General features: G+C 39.2%; 1 protein-coding gene across 1 annotated transcript in view; it reads left to right on the top strand.

Moving 5' to 3' along the window:
* The window catches only part of ATP8A2 (ATPase phospholipid transporting 8A2), a 208,662-nt gene that overhangs the window by 20,986 nt on the left and 167,170 nt on the right, over nt 1–20,506 (top strand). The window contains exons 6-15 of the mRNA XM_035900437.1: nt 1,566–1,639; nt 4,539–4,608; nt 6,006–6,133; nt 7,156–7,267; nt 7,971–8,136; nt 10,527–10,654; nt 11,798–11,875; nt 13,904–13,992; nt 14,753–14,797; nt 16,092–16,167. Of these exons, the coding sequence (XP_035756330.1) occupies nt 1,566–1,639; nt 4,539–4,608; nt 6,006–6,133; nt 7,156–7,267; nt 7,971–8,136; nt 10,527–10,654; nt 11,798–11,875; nt 13,904–13,992; nt 14,753–14,797; nt 16,092–16,167 (966 nt within the window). The remainder of the gene's footprint in view (nt 1–1,565; nt 1,640–4,538; nt 4,609–6,005; nt 6,134–7,155; nt 7,268–7,970; nt 8,137–10,526; nt 10,655–11,797; nt 11,876–13,903; nt 13,993–14,752; nt 14,798–16,091; nt 16,168–20,506) is intronic.

Genomic DNA, 20,506 nt, shown 5'->3' with positions numbered 1-20,506 from the left:
CCATCTTTAAATCCTAGTACTGTCTTTCTGTCAAATGCTACTGAACTGTTGCAAGTGTTCTTGCTTGGACAGTTAATATGCTCCAAGGTGTAAGCAGCATCTTGTTTTCAGTCCACATTTAGGAGAGTAACTTTCACTGCAATGCTGTACAAAAACTTAGTTGCTACCTGTGCTAAAAAGTTCTTTGGTTTTGAAACTAATTAGTAAGCTGTTTGCTCAAGTAAGGAGCGCAAGCCCTGCTGCTACCTCAGGCACTCAGGACCCATGTTATGTGAAGCCCTGGGCCAGGACCTGGTGAGCTTTATTTCTAGAACTTGCTGAAATCCCCCAGGATGTATTGATCTAATAGTGGCTTTTAATGCCTTTTTAAGGACAAAATTAGCCCTGTTAACTAATAAATGAGGGAAAAGTACATCCTTTTAAAATGTCTGGGAAGTGAGACCCACCTCAAGAGACTTAAAAGCAATCCTGCTGCAGTGTTAGGCTATAGTTTAGCAGAAACTAAAGATTGCCAGGGATTCTGATGGCTAATGCTGATGCCTGTTTATGCTGTTCCATGTCCTATTTGTAGTGAGGACACTGAATTCAAAGATATTTAAAGCTGAGCCTGGAATCTGGTTTTCTTATTCCTTTAAGCACTTCTTGAATTGGCCTGTGCCTGCATCTGCATATTGTCCAAGGCTTGCAGTTACTGTTTGGGAATAACAGTTCTGTACTGCCTACCTTATTTGCTTTAAGGCAGACTTCTGATCTTTTTTGTGCTGAAACTGGTAGGGAATTTGTTTTCAGTGGGATCAGAGCAACATTAGTGAATCTGCCTGTTCAAACATGCCATCTGTTTCAATTTTTATAAATTAATGTGTTAAATATTTTAAGCCCATTTCAGACTCTTAGGAGTGCATTGATGCTAAGCAGTCTGATACTCATCAGGCAAGACTGGCTTACTGTTTTGAGTGCTACTTGGTCCTTCTTAGAATGAAAGTCCCATGCATGTGTGACTCCTGTCAGAGGTGCCAGAAACTCTTAGGTCTTCAGTATTCTAGAAATTAGAACTTTGCACATCTCAAGTGGCTACAGGTCAGGGAGGAATTGGGTGATACTACCTATCTGTACAGACAAAGCTCCTTGCTAGTGAGTAGTACAAGTAGTGCATCTAAATAGGGCTAAGGGAAAATATAAAAATAACTCAAATTTTTATAATGGCAGGATTATAGAAAAAAAATTTTTTACTATATATAAGCCACAGAAATTCACACTTTCCAACTGAGTATATCTATTTTTTTTCTATAGAGAATTGTTCACTTTGCCTTCAGAAAAAGGGAAGGATGAAATCCCTCAGGATGTGTTGATCTAACCATGGCTCTTAATGCCTTTTTAAGAATAAAATTAGCCCTGTAGCTTGCAGTGAAAAGTACTCGGGCTTTCAGAAGCACTGTCTCTAGCTGTTCTGTGCATGATGCTGTTCTGTTTACTGGGTGAAAGAAAATAACAAACTAACATTCCAGACAAGCGAACTGTTTGTTTTTCTCTTCCATGCTACTGTACTCCTGTCCCTGACTCAACAGGTAGCAGTAGGAGATATTGTGAAGGTCACCAATGGGCAACATCTTCCAGCAGACATGATCATTATATCTTCCAGGTATCCTGAATGGGTGTGGAAATGATGTGTCTGATGAACTGAGGTGCAGAGGACTCTAAACTCTGTATTTGCTGTTAATAAAAACAGACATCAGATGGCACTAATTCTTCTCCACATCTAAACTTGAACAAGGTCAAAACAGTGCTTTACTAGGCCATGGATCATGTATCATTGCAGATAGGTTCTTAGGAAAGAAGGCTTCTTTAAGACTTGGTAGTATTATGTACCTGTAATTCACGAAGTGTATCTTTGGGTTGTTTGAAGACTGAAGGTCTGTTACACAAGCTTCATGCAGTCAGTTGCTCTATGGCCTTCTGAGGATCCCTCCATTTAATTAAGGAAGCTTAAGTTTTTGTTTTTCTTCCCATTAATTCCACTGAGTTTCCTGCATATTTTCCTGCCCCTCAAGAAAGATTTCTTTCAAACAGTACTTCTAAAAGGCTAGTGCAGCTGACACCTAATAACTAGCCTGCAAAATAGCTTTTTGGCTTCACTTGTTTATTCCTTGACTCTGATACAGTGCACATACAGCCCATTCCTAGCATGGTAGCAACCATAAGTGTGGAGTACTGCTCATTTTTCTTTGTGAAATATGGGACAACTTGTTTATACAGATATACAGGCAAATAAAGCTTGGTTGCTAGTTCCTAAAAGCATTTGAGTGGTACATGGCTGGTGATTTAGGTCCTATATTGTTTTGAATGACTTGAAGCCAAATAAAAACTACTGTCCACTTAGGCAGATGACACTGAAACAAGAGGCGGTAGTGCAGTTCCTGTTCTTGAGCATGTTTTTTTTTTTAAATAGTCAAATCTTATGACACCTTGCTCTTCTCTGTAGTTTCTTTCTGTCCCCATGCTTTTCAACAGCAACTTCAGGTTGCTCTGGTCTCCAGGCTACACTTCTGTTAGATGACCCAACTTCTAAGGGAACATATTTTCTAAACTACTGCGTTTTCTGTTCCATCCTTGTTGTCTGTGTCATTCCTGGGAGTTGGGGGTTTTTTTTCAGCTGTATGGGAAGCTTGGTCTTTTTGAGATGTCACATGATCAAGGATAAGAGGTGTCTTCATTCCATGGTGTACAATACTGGTTTTTTTTTTAGAACAACCCCCAAATTTTAAATGAGCAGTTGTCAACTTTAATATGCAGATATTTTGACATCAGTAACTTGCTGTTTCAGCATTGAGGAATATTTGTTCTACTTTATAACTTCTCCCCTAATATGTTATACTAGAAAATCTTCTGATTTCTTCACTTGCATGCATCAGCTTTTTGTTCTACCTTATTCTACTAACATGCTGTCATTGATAATCATATATAATAACTGGAGAATTTAACTAAAAGTAGGTTGATCTGGGAGAAGCTTTGCTTGAAGCAAGTAGCAATTTCTATGGCAGTTACGCTTTACAATTGGTATTCCCATGATTCTTTTAAATGACAATACTAAATGTCCTCAGTTCACCAGGAGGCTTTGCATGCTGTGAAGGGGTATGGGGTTTTTTGCTCGAATGTGTTAATCTTCTGTGTCTGAACTGACTGTCAGAGGTGAAATAAAGAGTTGGTTTTATCTTGGCTCTTTTCTCCACATAGAATAAAGCTGACTTCAAGTAAATTTTACATAGAGAACAAATTTACATGAAAGAAAAAAAAAAAATGAATCCAAACACAACTTTGTATGGAAACACTTCCACATTTCTGTGGAAATGAGAGGAATTGTTTTGTGAGAGGTCTCCATCCTGAGTTAACCACTTCATTTGTAGTAGATAAGGCATTTATGACAGAAGTAAAGTTGGAATCAAACTGGATTTAATCTGTGGCTTTCTTGGGTTCAGATTCAGGTTGCCCATATAGGAGGAGACAAAGAACAGGCTCTGAACCTTTATTTTAAGAAACATTATCTGGAGAGAAAAATCTAGGTTCTTACTATATTATAAATGTACCTATCTGTTAACAATTTTTGTCCTAAGGAGCCTTTATAACTGACTCTTCTGCTGATTAAGTACACTTGCTGTTAAAGTAGTTGGTTACTTTGGAAAAGAGGAGCAACATCTCAAGAGTATGAAAAGTAATGTGCTAAAGCAGCATTTCTTTGGATGCACTTGGGACACTGATATTCCTTAGCAGCTGGGAAGAACAGTTTTGGTGGTGCCGTACAGAGGTTTTAAATCTTAAGGTGCATGTCAGGAAGAGAACCATGATAAAACTACCCTTACTTATCACAGGTACTACTTGTGCAGAGCTCTTTCATGTTAGGTGTAGGTAGGGCCTTGACTAATGGAAAATTCACAGTTCTGTGAGGAAAAAATTTTTTTTGTTTTGGTCCCTAGTGGGAAGGGCAGAAGCATCTCTGGAAGATGCAGATCACAGCCCTCAGTTTCAATCTTATTGTATCTTTTCCTGATTCTCAAAAAAAAAAGCTGACTAGCAGTGACTTCAGATGCACCTCCGTAAGTCCCTCAACTTTAGGGTGATCTTGTGGCCATGATTTTTTGTGTGTCCAGTTCACAGACAAAACTCAATAGCAGAGAGAACTACCCTCTCCATCCAAGCGCATCCCCTTTTATTACACTACTCATACCTAGTAATAGCTCTTGCGATCTGAAGCAATTTTATGGATTGCAATGTAAAAGAGTCCACGTCAGGCATTTAAGTTTATTGTGACTTGTTAAATTCTTACTAACTTTCTGATTTAGACTTCTCAATTTGTTGTATGAGAGTGTTCATGTTCAAAGACATCTCTGTAAAATGTGTACTTTCATCTGACTCTTTCATGATCATATGCCATCAATATGGATTTTTGTCTTCTGCAGTGTATTGAAGAAGTGTATTGTGGACCATTGTAGTGCAAAAGTAGTATAGAAAAGGTTTTAATATAGAAAAACTTATGCTTCTTACAGTGAACCACAAGCCATGTGCTATATTGAAACAGCTAATCTCGATGGGGAGACGAATCTTAAAATACGACAGGTAAAACAAACTGAATTTCACCCTTTTTTATTTACGTATCTAATACTAGCTGCACAGCAGAGTCTAGCTTGCATGACAATACAAGTACTCTTTTTTTTAAAAAAAAAAAAGGTATCTCCTTCCAGGTGGCTGTGGCCTTCTGTTCAACAGATACAAATCCAAGCAATAATGCTTCATGTGCAAGTGCCAGGGACTAATCTGGAGAAAGTATTATAAGCGCACAAAAGCAAATCAAGCAGACCTTGGCTGTGTTTTGCTGAATGTCCAGTAAGTGGAATTGAAGTTCTGTATTTAAAAAAAAAAAGCAGCTGTGCTTGTGATGAGAACTGCACTTTTTGCTGTCACAAGTGCCAATCTGTTGCTTCTGCCTTTGTGGAGTGCTTGTAAGGGCCTTTTACATGTTTAAGTTAATTTGTTCTCTCTTTGTGGTAAGTAGTAGAATTAATTTGGATATTTCTAGTTCTGTTGAAGAAATACTGTTGATTATGGTGTTTAGAAATAGTTTGAAGTACTTGCCCTCTTTCATTACTAAAAAAAATTTTGGATTAGGATTTTGAAATAGATTATTTGTTTTTTTTTTTTTAAAGCTGTACACTTGCTGTTTGTTTACTGCCTTTATAGAAATGTGACTTACTGTTCTGGGTCAGCCCAATAGAGCAGGTCTTGAGTTTCTGTCAGATTTTATTTGCTTCAGGACACATGCTTAAAATACAGAAATAAGGTTGTGGGGCCTTTTAAGGCCTTGTTCTGGCTTACAGTGCTGCAGTCAAAACCTGGTAAAAGAAACACTAAATGGATCACTCTTAACCAAGTGGAGGTGTTCATAGATGAAAATCAACAGAGCATGGTGTGTGCACTGTGAGATGGAGTGGCGATACATTAGGTTATGGTTGCATGATGGATTGATAATTAACCTCGAGTGGGATCAGAGCATAATGGCTGCAGTGACCCAAGAGAGACTACCCTTAGGAGTGACTATATTTAGCAGCAGGTGCACGTCAGTGGAGCCGTACTTGCAGGGTTAAGTCAGGCCTGTTTATATTGCCTATCTCCTGCTTCCTCCTGCACATTTGCAACTTTGTGCTTTGTGGGTGGGACTTTCCTCTTGGTTGCAGAGAGATCGTGTAGGTAACAAATTCTCTTGTATAGAGGGATTTAAACCAATCCTACATAAGCAGGATCATAAGTGTACATAATGAATCTTCCTTGCAGGAAGGAGTTATTGGATATTCATTAAAAACAAAACAAAAGAAAAAAAAAACGCCAACAAACTTGACAGGAAACCTTCACACATTTAATTACATTTGATATCTTAGATGTTGGAAGAAAGCACCATTTTTCTAGGTTGCTTTCTAATAAGTTTTTTACAAGAATTTCCTTTGGGTTTGTCTCTGCAGGGATTGTCTCAAACTGCTAGTCTCCAGTCAAGAGAAGAATTGATGAAAGTATCTGGAAGGATAGAATGTGAAGGACCCAACCGTCATCTTTACGACTTCACTGGAAACTTGCGCTTAGATGGTGAAAGGTATAGACTTGACAACAAAGCCATAAATTCATTTGGCTAGGAAGATGCTTCCTGGGTGCGCTTAGTCTGCAACACTGAGCATATGCATGTTTTTACTGGGGAAGAGGAGGGTAATAATTAGTATCACAGCATCTGCCAGTATAAGATAACATAGTTTTATCTTTCTATGGAGTCTTCTGCTTGTTATGGGAGAGTTGGTTTCTTTGGAATTGTAGTGTGGGTTTTTTTTTTTTTCAAAAGTAACATCTAAAGAGAAGGAACAGTGGGAGAAATGGTTGGGGTTTTTAGGGCCTTCTTGTAACAGGAGATACAGAAGAAACAAGAAGCCTTTGCTTTCCAGCTAGAGCCAAAGGCTGCACCAAGTTCAGATCTATAGAGAAAAAACAGAATCTGTAGTCTTTAACAGTGTGACTGATCTGTTGCCACTCTTGGAAGAAAATAACTTAGTTTCAGAAACCTGAATTCATAGAATTTGAAAAGTCAGTAGCAACACACAGGTTTCATCTTGCTGTACCTGTTTTCCTGCACAAAACCTGTATTCCTTGGGCAACTTAGTTGAGTAGTGACAGATGCAAGAGTAGAAGATCACTTCCATCCCACTTGAAAGTCACATGGGTTATAAAGTTTTCCCAAAATGTTTAATAGCGTATGTGAGGTTATAGTGTGCTTGGAATGGATGGTCTGTTTGCAAGTGTGATGCTTATCTGTCCTTGATGTGAGAGAACATATTAGGCAAGGTGGAGTGCAGAGGAGGCTTATGGCTGCCAGATAAGTTCTCAGGTCTTGGCTAACTAGAACAGTTCCCTTCTGTTGCCTTTGCCCCACTGTGCTTTAGCAGGAATTAGACTTACACAAGTTTCAGTGCTCTCGAGTTGTGTGGACAATGCAAGTTCATTATATTACTTTTGTCTTTTTGTGGTTGGTTTGGGGTTTTTTAAGGGGGCAATAAGGCTGTGAAAGAAGAATTACTTCCCTAAAGTGTTATCAGGAACGGAAAGATGTATATACTTCTTGCTTTGCAGCCCAGTTCCTGTTGGTCCAGACCAGATCTTGCTAAGAGGTGCACAACTGAGAAACACTCAATGGGTCTTGGGTATTGTCGTGTATACAGGTCATGATACAAAACTCATGCAGGTAACGTTTTTAAGGAGGTCTATAACATATTCTGATAGAAGCTGGTCATCTTTCCTGTATTCTGTTTGTCTTTTTGACTTGAGTTTATGAAATGATTTGAGTCATTATAGTTGTGTAAGACCTGGAGGCTTTGAGGAATACAAGGATACTGTTGGCCTTGAGGCTGCATGTGCACATGTGTAAACACTTATTGAGGTGTTTGTCTCAAAACACTTCAATAAGTAAGCAAAACTAACTGTATTTGTTTTATCTTAATTTATCTGGTAGCTGGACAATGTTTAAAACTGAAGTTTAACAGCTGAGGAGATGGTAATGACCACCTAAAATTTTAGCACATGAAGGTAATTAGGTTAAGACTACAGCCTCTGTATTGCTTTAGTGGCAGGGAGTGCCTGGGGAGACCAGCAACATGTATGTGTTGCTCACCTCTGCTGACTGTCAGTGGAATGGACCATTAGGAGGTGAGCGTATTGGGTCTTTAGAACTGAATGGTTCTCTTACTCCAGTCTCCTGTCAGTTTTGGAGTCATTAGGAGTATTGGCTCCTATTACTACCTTGTTGAGCTTTGCAAACAATATTGAGCTAAATAGAGTTGAAGTAGCAACTTCTACAGTGGACTCTAAAAATAAAGACTGAGTTCGCCTCTGTGACTCCCTCTCGTAAAAGCCATTGCCAGACTTTTTTATTTTCTGTTGCTGTTCAGAATTCGACCAAAGCACCTTTGAAGAGATCAAATGTGGAGAAAGTGACCAACATGCAGATCCTGGTTTTGTTCTGTATTCTCCTGGTGATGGCCCTTGTGAGTTCTGTAGGTGCCTTATTATGGAACAGAACACACGGCGAAGTCGTCTGGTACCTTGGCTCCAACAGTGAGTATGCAGGCAGTGTGCTAAGGATGTATCAGGCTGTAGCGCCAGCCAGGCTCTTAGCTTTGCTAAATAAATGCATAAAATAAGAAACAAAGAAAAAAACACAAGAAACAGAGCCTGTTGGTTAATTTTGATGACACGGTATTTTTTTTTTTTTTTTGAGAATGGGCTGGCATAAGTGAACTATAACTGGTGAGGCTTTTTTTAATAAAACCTTTTAAAGGTTAGGTAAATATCACTGGGCTACCAGCCAGGGAGCAGGGAAGAAACAGAAGAGGGGTGAGAATTTTTCTTGGGTATTTGGTATTCAAGTTTTCAGCTCTGTGGAGATGCCATGCATGAATTGTTTTTAGAGGAGGTCAGGTACTGCTGTCTTCCATATCGTGTCTGACTGTACCTGACTGCAGGATAGCAGGTATCAGTCTAGTGATACTGACTTGAACTTTATGCTTGTGTACAGAAGGAAAGGATTTCTCTAGCTGTTTTTTTTTCGGTCAGAAATGCTGATTTGCTCTTGTTGTAGAGAAAACTGATAAATGCCAAATGATTTTGTATTTATTGGATATTGTTTCAGAGTTGTTTTGGTTTCTGACAGTAATTTTGAAATAAGAGACCTGATCTCTTAGCGTGCTTATCAAGGGGTTTTATTTTATGTCATTCATATTACTTGAATTTATTAGTTGAAATAAAGATGGGCCTTACGCAAACACTTAAGGATGAAATAGTGTTCTCCAGCAGACTGCTGACTTGAGGGGGTTACATTAGCTATAAAATGTGTTGTTACAAACATCTTGAGATGCAGATCTGAAAGTAATTCTCACAAACTGCAAATGGTGTTTCTGCTGGTGATTGCAAAACAGATGGCAAAGGATGACTTCTGCAGTTTAAGAACTGCAATTGTGATAGTAATGAAAAAAAACATATAGGAAGAGCATGGAAGTGCTCATATTTGACTCTGGTTTTTGGTGGTTGTAATGTCTTCTAGTAGCAGTATCAGCAACTTTCAAAATTTCTTCCCTACCTTCCCCTTTGCTTTTTAATGAGGCAGTTTAAGTTTGTACCTTCCACTGATGGAAGTAATATTGGAAAAGATCAATAGAATAAACTCTTGAACTTGTGTTAATATAAAACAGGTACGACCAGTAAGAAACTAGGATGACATAGTAGTCTGTATAGATGCTTTTTTGTAAACTGAACACACAATTTCTATCACTTCTGTAACTGCCACACACAGGAAAGACACTTTTTCAGACTAGGCAGGTAGATGTTAAATTTTTTGTTAAATGTCTGATTTCTGTAAGGATTGTATTGGAATAACCTTGTCCAATATCACATATGCTTCTACCTCGTCCTGTATACTGATCAAAGATGGGGAATTCACCTCACACTTAGAGGTGCCTGGGTCCAAACTTAAAATCTTGCTCTGATCTTCATTAGGCTTCAGCAACTTTCTCTGGCTTCTGTCTCCTCCTAGTTTGCTCCCCTGCCTTCTTACTAACTTTTTTTTCTAACACTGAAAACCCCTTAGTTGTGGGCTGTGACCCCTTCGTGCTGGTGCTCTGCATGCTGACTGAAATGCCTCCCTAAGTTTTAAGGAAAGTGAAGAGCAGACCAATGTGGAGACTTTCGATGTGAAGAGGCTGTGGGTGGCACCATGAACAGCAGCTTTCATCCTTTGTCTCTGCTGAGCCTTGTCCATTCCTGCCTGCTGTCTGTAAATGCTTCCCCTTCCCTTTAGGACCGGTTGTGCTGGTAGATTTATTTGAGCAACTTGCCCAACCCTGTCACCATTAATAACAGCTCTTCTGCCTAAGCAGGATACCTTAGTTCATTTTCAAGGTGTCTGTTTAACAGTCAACTTGTTCTCTTCAATTTCTTTAGCATAACTTCTCTATTCTGCCAGTGCTGGTAGATTTTTAGAACAAATTTTAGTCTATATTTTTTGTTTTCTAACTCCAGTGAGGCAAGCAGTCACTTTCTGAAAGTAAAGTTATGTTACTAGTGATATTGGTGGCTCTTAATTGGGGCAGTGACACATCAGATAAATCTCTAAATTTGGGTTATAGTGTGGAATATCATACTTCTCACCATCTGTTTAGCAAAAATTGTTCAGAAAGTGTTCTGTTCTCTAATATATAGCCTCACCAATCTTGCCCTCCTTCACCTGGCATAATATGCTGTGTATCCAGGCATGTGTTCTGTGGGAGTCTTATGTATGTACTATTGAAATCAATATTAAGGCCCTTATAGTAGGCCTCAACAACACTTGCTGATTATTTTAGCACTACTAAATCTGATCAGGCCAACTGCAGAAAGATGACTGTCCCTATACTGTACCGCTCAGACTTGTGCCTTCTGTCTATTGATGTCTTATGTCTGTTTGTCTGCAGAAATGCTGTCTGTCAACTTTGGATACAATCTGCTGACATTTATAATCTTGTACAACAACCTTATTCCAATCAGTCTTCTGGTGACATTGGAAGTTGTCAAGTTTACTCAGGCTCTTTTTATAAATTGGGTAAGTAACAAGAATAAATGTAGTAACGTCAGTTTTGGAAAGTGACATTTAAAAAAAAACAAACCACAAAACAACACCCTGAAATCTTTACCAGATATTTTTATTACTTTTCTGATGCATCTTCTGTGAAAGGCAGGGAGAAATTCAGAGGATTTATTCTGTATTAGTTCTGTGTTCCACAGGAAACTAAAAGATTTAGTTGTAGGAAGTGCAAATGATCACTCTTGTATATTTTAGGCTTTCACGATGAGAAGGCAGGCTCAACTTTTTCGGTTGAAGGAGGTCTCTCAGCTGACTCATGTTCAGTAGCTTGGGGGTGTGTTGGGGTTTTCTGGGGGTTTTTTGTCTGTTTTTAAGTCTTGAGGCTGTCCTTAAGGTGACCTCTGGTATGAATCATAGTATTTCTGTAGGGAGATGAGTTGGTGGTGCCTCACGCAACAAAACAGTGATCCCTCTGTTCAGGCAAGCTTTAACTTCAAAGTGTGATTCAAGTCAGTTGTGGACCAAAAATACTGTGGTGATGTCTCTTAAGCTGAACAAAACCAAGAGGAATACCTTGTATCGCTAGGCATTAATCCTTGGACTTTCAGTAAACTTGTAATGGTTCCTCTAAAATACAAGTAAATAAGGTCTAATGTGTGTGTGTTCTCTGAGCTGCTTATAGTGTATTGAGGATGCTTGACTGTATTATCTGAGAAATTGCTCTGGTTCATGTAGCAGCTGTTTTGTTTACCCTCCCAATTAAATGTAGTAATAGGAGTTGATTTCAGTGTCACTTAAATTGTCTCTTCAATCATGGAAGTGGCTAGAGTAAATTGCATTGTTGTAACCAAAGAGCTATGATAAGCATGGCTGATGCCTGGTAGAACTTCCTACTATACTAAAATCTTAGATTAGAGATGCAATGAAGAAAATAATTACCTATAATTGAATCTGGCTTTTCTCATGTACGTGTAATATGGAGGTATGCTTTGGAAAGGAGACACACCTTGTTCAGCCTGGGCTGCTGTTTGTGTCTCAAGCTTTCAGAACCTCCATCAATGGAATTAAGTCAATCGAGCCACACTGGACCTGACTAAAAGAAGGCTGGAGACTTCAGTGTTTAATTTGCATAGCATAGGTCTAATTTTGCTCTCGTTTCAGGACATAGATATGTATTATCCTGAAACAGATACACCTGCAATGGCCAGAACCTCAAACCTTAATGAGGAACTTGGGCAGGTAAGACAACATTTTCTTAAGTGTCACGTTTGTGATGTGTTCTGCGAAGATAGAAGGTATGAGAGCATGCTGTACAAATCTGCTTTATTCTGTTGCTCAGGTTAATGGGACGTCTTTACTTTTATTAGTCCAGGTCTTACAGGTAAAATAATGAGGTATTGCAGGATTAAATTCAAGGTCGTATTAGGCAGTTTTAAGTTTGGGAATTGAATCTCTATTTCTTATGTTCACTCTAAATGGACTTTTTTTCCTCAGGGGTGTTCAAGAGATGCCCTGTGGTTGTGACTGTCTAGACAGGAACAGAACGTACAGAACTAAACTTGGCTGAAGACTAGGCCAGTAGCCTCAGCCTGTGTTCTTAGTTCTTCACGTTCTGACCACCTCACAGGAAATGCAAGTAAAAAAATGCAGTTCTATTTCTAATTTAGATTGTGTTCCTTCAAGCATTTCCATTTTCCTTTCAAGTAAAGATAGCTGTATTAATTTGTACTTGTGGTAAGAAACTTGTTAAATTCTGCAAGTGGGATTTTTCAAAATGGAAGGGCTTCCCCAGATAAGGTTACTGGAAAACATAACATTGCCATTGGAATTTTGTAGTACCATTGAGAAATCCCAGTTTTTTTCCTTGACCACCAAAGTCATAGGTGTGTAACTGAACCACATGAACTTTGTAATTCATGTGAATTTAGTGTTGGAGACAATGTTTATGTATGCAAAATACATAATTGTGTGCTGCTTGGCAGGGTGGTAGTCAATATTCTTCCTGCTTAATCTGATTGGCCTTTTTCTTTGATTCGGATTTAGATTGCTTTGATGTAAAGTTACCAACCTCCAAATTATGGTAGTGGTTTTGTCTGAAATAAACTATGTTACATGGCCTAATGTATATTGTTGGCCTATATGTTTTCAGAAATGGCTTACTGTTGATTCGATATAATGGACTGAATTTTTGAATTCAGTACATTTTAAAATTTTGTTATCTGCTAGAATTATTAAAGACTTCCAGTTGCTCAGATGTTTGGGTACCCACTTTGGAAATGGAGTCTGTGCAAGTTAGCAGTCAATGCTGTATTCAGAAGCAGTGTAGTACACAGCTGAAGGATCACTTAACTAGTCTTGTAGCTCACTGTCTTGTAACTGAATTGCAAATAATTAAGTAAAAGCTTTTTGCAACTCTAGGCAAAATATTCTGTTTTTTAAATTGGCTAATTCCTATGTTAGCACCATCCCCTCCTACCTGTTGCTGGTTTAAAGTCTTACCTGGTGCAGAGGTGAAACAGTGTGGTGTATAGCTTGCAATTAATTTTGGTTTCTTGTAGCCTACTACAGGTGGGTATCTTGACTCTCCTAATGCTCCGAGTGGTCATGTTGCTGTGTTGGTGTTATCTCCAAGTTCTAGGTGAAAGCTGGTGGTTTTTGTTAAGGGTTTATTAGCTTGGTCATTGCTGACTGTGGCTGTGCACCTTGCGCTTCAGGACTGCTCATGACTGGGTACCAGAAAAAGCAGTTTGTTTTCTTGCTGAACCACTTGGACTTACTCTAGGACATTCCTTGCACAGTACTCTTTATGGGGAAAAGACATCAAGCAAGTTCCTGGTGGTTTGGAAGACAGAATTTCTTCAGTGTGTTATATTCTAATGATTCCTCAATAGTCTTAAGAGTCTTTGTTTTAATTTCCAGTCTTGCTGTTTGGTAGTACAGTTGAAAGATTTGGTGCATGTTCAGCTAGCACAAGCAAGTACATCTGTATTGACCACACAGGAGCCTTGGCAATTGATACCTACTATTTGAGCCTTGCTGCATTTAGAAATAAAGGAGAAATAATTTCATTAAATAACTTTCCTGATTACCTTCCTGTAGCTTTAGTGAGACAAACCAAGCTGTAATAAGCCTGCATGGCCAATAACATGACATTTGAGCCATATGTTTCCCAGAGTTTTCCTGATATTTAAACTGTTTTCCACTTTGAGTTTTGTTACTTTTGCAAGTTGAAAATTAGATGTTGTTGTTGTTGTTGTTTTCTTCCAGGTAAAATACCTGTTTTCTGATAAAACGGGTACTCTAACATGCAATATCATGAACTTTAAGAAATGTAGTATTGCTGGAGTGACATATGGGTAGGTATGACTTTTTTTAGAAACTTTATAGCTTAATATGTGCTTATTAATGGTACATACTTATATATCAGGGCAGGATTAGAACATTCTGTTCTTCAATTTGTGTTTTAGTATATTTTGTGGTCAGTTACTAGCTTTCATTTTCATGTCCTGCAACACAGATTATGAAATGCAAACCTGGGGGGGGGGAAGAGTAGTCTACATAAAGGAAAGAAATAATTACTCAGTTCCTAACTTACGTGATCATGATTTGAACTAAACCAGAAGTGCTAAATAACCTCTGGCCTTTCCAGAGGGAAGAAGATGCTGCCCAGAGGTAGCAATTGCCAGTCATGTTCCTGTGACTTCTTCAGATGAACCAGGATTTCATTACAACCATCTAGCTGTAATTGTAGGGTTAAATATTCCTTGCATGGGAGGGATACCCTCTTAACTGGTTTTGTTCTGTTTCTGTTAAAAGGATCCCTTTGGATCATGCCAATATTTCATACCATTTGGCCTTTTGAGTCTTGAATGCGAAATCTTTGATTAGTTTTAAATGGGTAATTGTTAAGATCTCTGTGCAACTTAATCTTTGAGTTTCATGGTAGATAAATTAGATACCTCAGAAGGCAGAAAACTTAGTTAAAATGTATGAACAGCAGAACCTGTGGTTCCAGCATTTGTTTGTTTGTGTGATGACTCATTGATCTTCACCATCTACCTATTTTTTTTGTTTGCAAAGTGGGATAAATGTTTTTTTCCTTTTTCAACCCCTCAGTCACTTTCCTGAGCTAGAAAGAGAACGTTCATCAGAAGATTTTAGGTAAATATATTCTAAGATATTTGTTTCTGTATAGTAGAGTGGGGACAATCTATATAAAGACTGCTTTCCAATTTGGGACTGGAAGAAGCCCAAAGGAGCAATGTGTTTGAGTAAAATACTCTTCCAGCAGGAGCCTAATGCAGAGCTGGTGGGTGGTGATGGGTCTTCTCTTCTGCATGGAGAGGTGGTGGGTGAAGGGGAATGAGGGATAGGCAGTGGCTGGGGTGGCCTGGATGCATGCTAATGCAGTGCTTATTTATAATTGCAGACAACCAAGTTACAAGCCAAGAGTAACCTTCTTTACAGTAACCTTACCTCTAGCTAGAGACCAAATGTTACTCTTTGCAATCACTAAGTTCACTAAGCCTGACAAGGAGAAGAAAAGAAACTTCTTTATTAAACTGGGAAAAAGCTTGCTATGGCGGTGTCTCATGTCAAGAGAATCACCTGTCTTTATTTAGAGGTTTAATGAATAGAGGTGATGGGTCTGTCCTGTTCTACAGAAAAGAGTGAAAACCTGGAATTGTTACACAGGTTTCACTGTAGCATATTCAGATTAATAGGAAAGGGGGAAGAGCCAGAGAGGGCTGATGTAGCTTTGGCAAATATAGGTAAGAAGTGAGTTCCCACCCAAGAAACGGGTAGGTGATGAATGCTGTTAACCACTTTCTGATGAACTAAGTTGGGTCCATCTCATTTATATGATCACCTTTTAAGAAGGTGACATGATACGGTATGTTGCTGCTTTGTCTGAGATGTAATTTCTATGGATGACTCTCTTCAACTATGTTGTTGTTTCCTTCACTGCCATCTTTTCTCTTCTTGTATGCTGCTTTTTTTTAGTCAGTTCTGTGCAAGAGTTTCTTCTAGGTACTAATTTGGAGCACTCAAGCTTAAAATCCTCCAGTGATCAACCTGAATCAGAGCTGACAGACTAGAGAGGGAGCTTAGGGATATTGCTCTTTGTCCTATCTTAAAAGCCACTCACCTTGAAATCAATGTATTTCAAGTACACTTAAAAGCTGTTTCTGCTACATCTGTCCTAGGAAGTGTGTTGACACTACAGTCTTCTCAAATACACTTTTAGGCATAACCATTTTGGGTTTCTTGCTGGTGTTCTGAAGAAATTGTTGCTCATTTCCAGCGCTTTGTGCATCACGTACGTGATCTTTTCACAATATTTTCAAGGACAGTGGAATCTTACTTTGTTTTTCCTTTGCTTTCCAATAGATGAAGTAGTGAGATTGGAAGTGTTGCCACTGTTATGTTTGCATATGCTTGTCTTGCTTTGCAGCCAGCTACCTCCTTCCACCAGTGAATCGTGTGAATTTGATGACCCAAGACTGCTGCAAAACATTGAAAATGACCATGTAAGTCTACTCTTTGAAAATCGTGTCTCTTAAACACCCTATTCTAGGCCTCTCCGGAATTGAATGCTAAACAAATCTACTGAGCAAGTCTGTGCTAGGGGTGTGTCATGCAACCACAGATGCAAGCAGAGAGTGGGGGGAAAAAGGAAACAAAATAGCTCCCCCAGCCCCTTTCTGCCCATTTGTCTTACTACTGAGTTAAAGAACCAATGATATAGATATGGGTACCAGCTATCTGTAAACCAGCTTCATGTATGCTAGTGTATATGGAAGATAGCATCCTATAGTGCAAATGATGGTAGAAAAGGTAATCCTTTAAAATAAAAACTACATGGAGTGTTCAAACATCCATGCTGTGGAAATACTATTTTTAACTAATCCAGGGCATTGCAAGGTGGTTCTGGTGAGAACCTGCTTTAAATACTGCAAGTTTTGAGAATTCCAGTTGCATAAAGGATATAAGAGATGGGACTTAATTGCAAGCTTAAGCTTAGCTTGAGACTTAGTGATCAGTAATACTAGCCTAATTGATTGTGTCCTAAAGGGACCTAGCCCTTAGGAGAGTATCAGTTCATTGCTTCTTCAGAAACCATGCTGCTATGAAGTGTCTGACTAGACAGCAGACTATTTAAGTCACTTGCAAAAAATATGACCCTTCTATTCTGCAGAAGCTGTATCACAGTATGGTATCTGAGTATTGGCAAGCACAAACTCAAATGACAAATTTGATTAGCTGATTCCTCTCCTTAGTCAGTGTAACTTCTGTTACTGGGCTGGTTTAGTATGAGCATCTAAAATATAGTTACAACATACTGTTTGCATGCAGCAAAGCTTTGCTTTCTGTTTTGCATTCTAGTACCTGAGAAGTTGAAATGCAGCATGGTATAAATCCCTGTTGGAATATTTAATTATTCTGTATGTCACTACCTATTCCTCAGGAAGATAGAGCCAGAAGATGGCTCCTGAGCTCTAATCTTCAGGATGGTGGCTCTGCCAGGACAATGTACTGGCTTTCTGTGTGGCTTTTGTAATATTGCACTGGAAGGACTTCCCACTGCTCATCACTTGCAGCCAAGATTTGGGTTGCCTTCTGTTCTTCTGTGTTCTTTTTGTTTACATATAGCTGCAGTATGGTCTATGGCAGTTGCTGACTCCAGGTACTCATTCTGAATGGAAGGCTACTGCTTTAGGTGCAGGCTACAGATAAAACCTGTCTGAGCTCTTCCTCACTGGCTGTTGCTTTAGGCATCTGTACAGAAAAGTGCTTTGGTATGTTTTAATAGACTGAGCAGAAGAGACACACATCAAATGGGCTGTGAGATGGACCTTCTCATCTAGTCTTGAGATGGCTCCTTGACTTTGGGATATCTCTAATTTGATCTTCTCTGGGTAGAGCTTCTGCTTTGGGAGATAAAAGGAATACTTGTTGTTATAGCAGGCAAATAGAGGGTTTTGGTAGCTTCCTTAGGTGTCAGTCTAGACAGCTCAGAAGTCTTTGTTCTTTACGTGTTGAACCGTTATGCATCAAGTTTCCTTTTGGCTGGCAACTTGAACAGATAAATACTGTTGTCATTGCACAGCTGACTGTTGGGCTGAGCGCACTGTGTGAACTCTGCCCTTGGACAATCAGTGGGGAAACTTCTGGCTGATGAGAGTTAAGGTGTACCTTGTGTAGGCGAAAGATATCTTTTTAGAGCCTGACTGTACTTGAGGGAATGGATTGCTACCCACTGAAAAGTGGTGATTTAGCACAAGACACAGGAGTGCAAGGGTTATGTGTGACAGTTTGCTTAGGAAGTTCAGATCTATTTGTCACACTGCATCAGTGAGATGAGGGCTGGATTACAGGGCAGTGGGAGAAGAAAGAGTTGCATGTTTCTATCCCATGAACTTCTTGCATTAGGTCAGCTGTTAAGGCGCATAAACTGCTTCCTTCTACCTGAAACTCCTTAGTGTCCTAGTTTTCATAGCTACTAGATAGCTGCAGATGCTGTTTACAGATGTCTGACAATCTCTACTCATTTAGTGAACTGAGGTGGTAAGACTGCAGTGTTCTAGCACAGGCTGCCTTGTGGGGTCAGGTGGTGCTGTACTCAGCTGGCAATGAATCCCCTTTAAACATTTGCCCTTTTGCAGCTAAAGCTGTCAATGTGCTGTCTCTCACAAATGCTCACTAAGTGCTCATTGCTCTGGTCTTGAAGATTTTATTTTTTTCAATCCAGTCACAAGTATTAATGTAGAGCTGTCTCAGTGCCAAGTAATTTTCTTTCCAGGTTGAAAATAAAAAAACAATGTACTTGTCCTCATGAGACTGTTTTCCATCTGCTAGGAAGATTTTTAGCATCCTGCGTTACCTCTAAATTTCATAGCTCTTCTGGGCCACTGGTGTGTGAGGACTGACTGATGGCCAAATCCACTCTTGAGAAACAGTCAAAGAATTATTGCTCTGCAGGAAGTGTTCCAAGGAAAAATAACTTGTCTTGAAAATGCGTGGAGGTTTCTCTTGACTTCTCTGGGATTTTAATATGGAAGAAAATACCTAGGTTTGTCTGCATATGCTTTTTCTTTGTAACAGCTTCTGTTGGATGAACTGTGCAGCAGCACCAGGAGTATGATGCTGACTTGTTTCTATAGGGAAAATGGTGTAAACTCTTGTTAGACTAAAAGATCAGTTATTTCCAAAATCTGAAAAGAAAGGTTGGTGAATACACTAGGTGATCTTTATCTTGGTGCTTGCAAGTTGCACATGTGCTGCAAATAAACTCATCGTGGAGATGGAAGTCTGTTTGGTGTGGGGTTATTTTTTACCCTGATAGGAGTGCAGGGAAGGAGGTCAAGTGAAAGAACTAATAATCTTGGATCTCATCCTAGACTTCTCTGTTATCTCCCTGGATTCTCTCTGAACTTCCTCTACTAATTCCAGTCTGCATATAAACTCTCTTCTGTGGCCTGCAAATTACTGCTTAGGCAAGAAGCAGCAAGCATGTCTAATAGCTGCAGATGCATGAGTTGATTCAGTGAGTATGTGTGGTGAGTAGTTAAGCAGCTGGCCAAGCAGAACGGACAACTGTGATGCTCGTGTTGAGCCTTTACCTCAGTGAAAGTGTTTGTTTAGATCTCTCCAACATGTCTGCTTATTGTCATGAAGTGTGTGGGAACTGAGGCTTTTATCCTGTCAGACTTTGAAATGACCGCTATCATCAGCTGATTCGTAATTCCTTAGGAAAGCAGAATGTGAAAAGCATATCACTACTGGAATGAAAAAATGGAATTTAAAATACAGTAAGGGGAAAATACTTTCAGGTGGTGAGAACATCTGGGAGGCTTTAGTTCAGAAAGCAACTGTTGCCTGAAAACTGTCCAAACATATCGTTTTACAGCTAACAATTAAATTGTTATAGCTTGGTGAGAAATATTTTTCACTCTTCTGCTTTTGCCCTTATTGTGCATGGGATTTTGGTATTTCTCTTTTGCTCAAGTGCAAGGCAGTATCTTTATTGTAGGCCATATTTCAGTGGCTTTGGACAAGACAAACTTGCATTTAACCAGCATTTGAACATCAATAGACTTAATGTGTTCTTGAATCTGTGCCTGAAATATCCTGATTCCATCCAGCCTTACCTGCTTCACTCTTCTAGAGAAGCCCAACATGGCTGGATCCTGACACTGTTCTCCAGGTATTTTTAATGAACAAAACAGTAGGAAGTTCACATCTTTAATACGGTGAGTCATAATTCTTCCTGGTAATGAAATGGATAAGTATTTTACTAGCTGTCCTTGGCAGAATATGCCACTCTTACACAAAGTAGTAAGCTCAAGCTGTGACTGTGCCTTAATATCCCATTGGCCATTTCTAGGCTATTTGCTCAAAAACCTGTCAGTCCTGCTCATCTGGAAATATTGTGAATGGAGGCATTGATCTGATTCTGCTGCAAGTAAAAGGAAAGGTGAATAAATAACTTTACCTGCAACTTCTTTGTAATTTTATCAGGCTGTGAACAGTTGGCTAGAGTAACACAGTTTCTGCCTTCAGAATGAAGAGGCCCAGATAAGGACATACGTGAAAAATGTGCAGATGTGTAGCTGTGCAGATGTGTAGCTCTGCAGAGTGCAGCTTGCTTCCCAAAAGACAGAGTTTCAACTTGGTGTTTTGTTCCCTTTGAATAAGGGAGAACACAAAGGGATAAAAACTTCTGATATAGCTTGCTGACCAGTGGTCTGTGCCCTGCTTGATAATGGGTAATGCTGTGCCTTCTAGATAGGGAAACTTTGCTTTCAGTGTAGGCAATACTTTGTAAATAAGGATCCAGGGACTGCTTCCAGAAATAGGAGACTGTCT

The sequence above is a fragment of the Egretta garzetta genome, unplaced genomic scaffold (assembly GCF_000687185.1).
Source record: "Egretta garzetta isolate BGI_Z169 unplaced genomic scaffold, ASM68718v1 scaffold98, whole genome shotgun sequence".
NCBI classification, from domain to species: Eukaryota; Metazoa; Chordata; class Aves; order Pelecaniformes; family Ardeidae; genus Egretta; species Egretta garzetta.
Note: the sequence above shows the minus strand (reverse complement) of the source record. Positions and strands in the feature narration are given on the sequence as shown.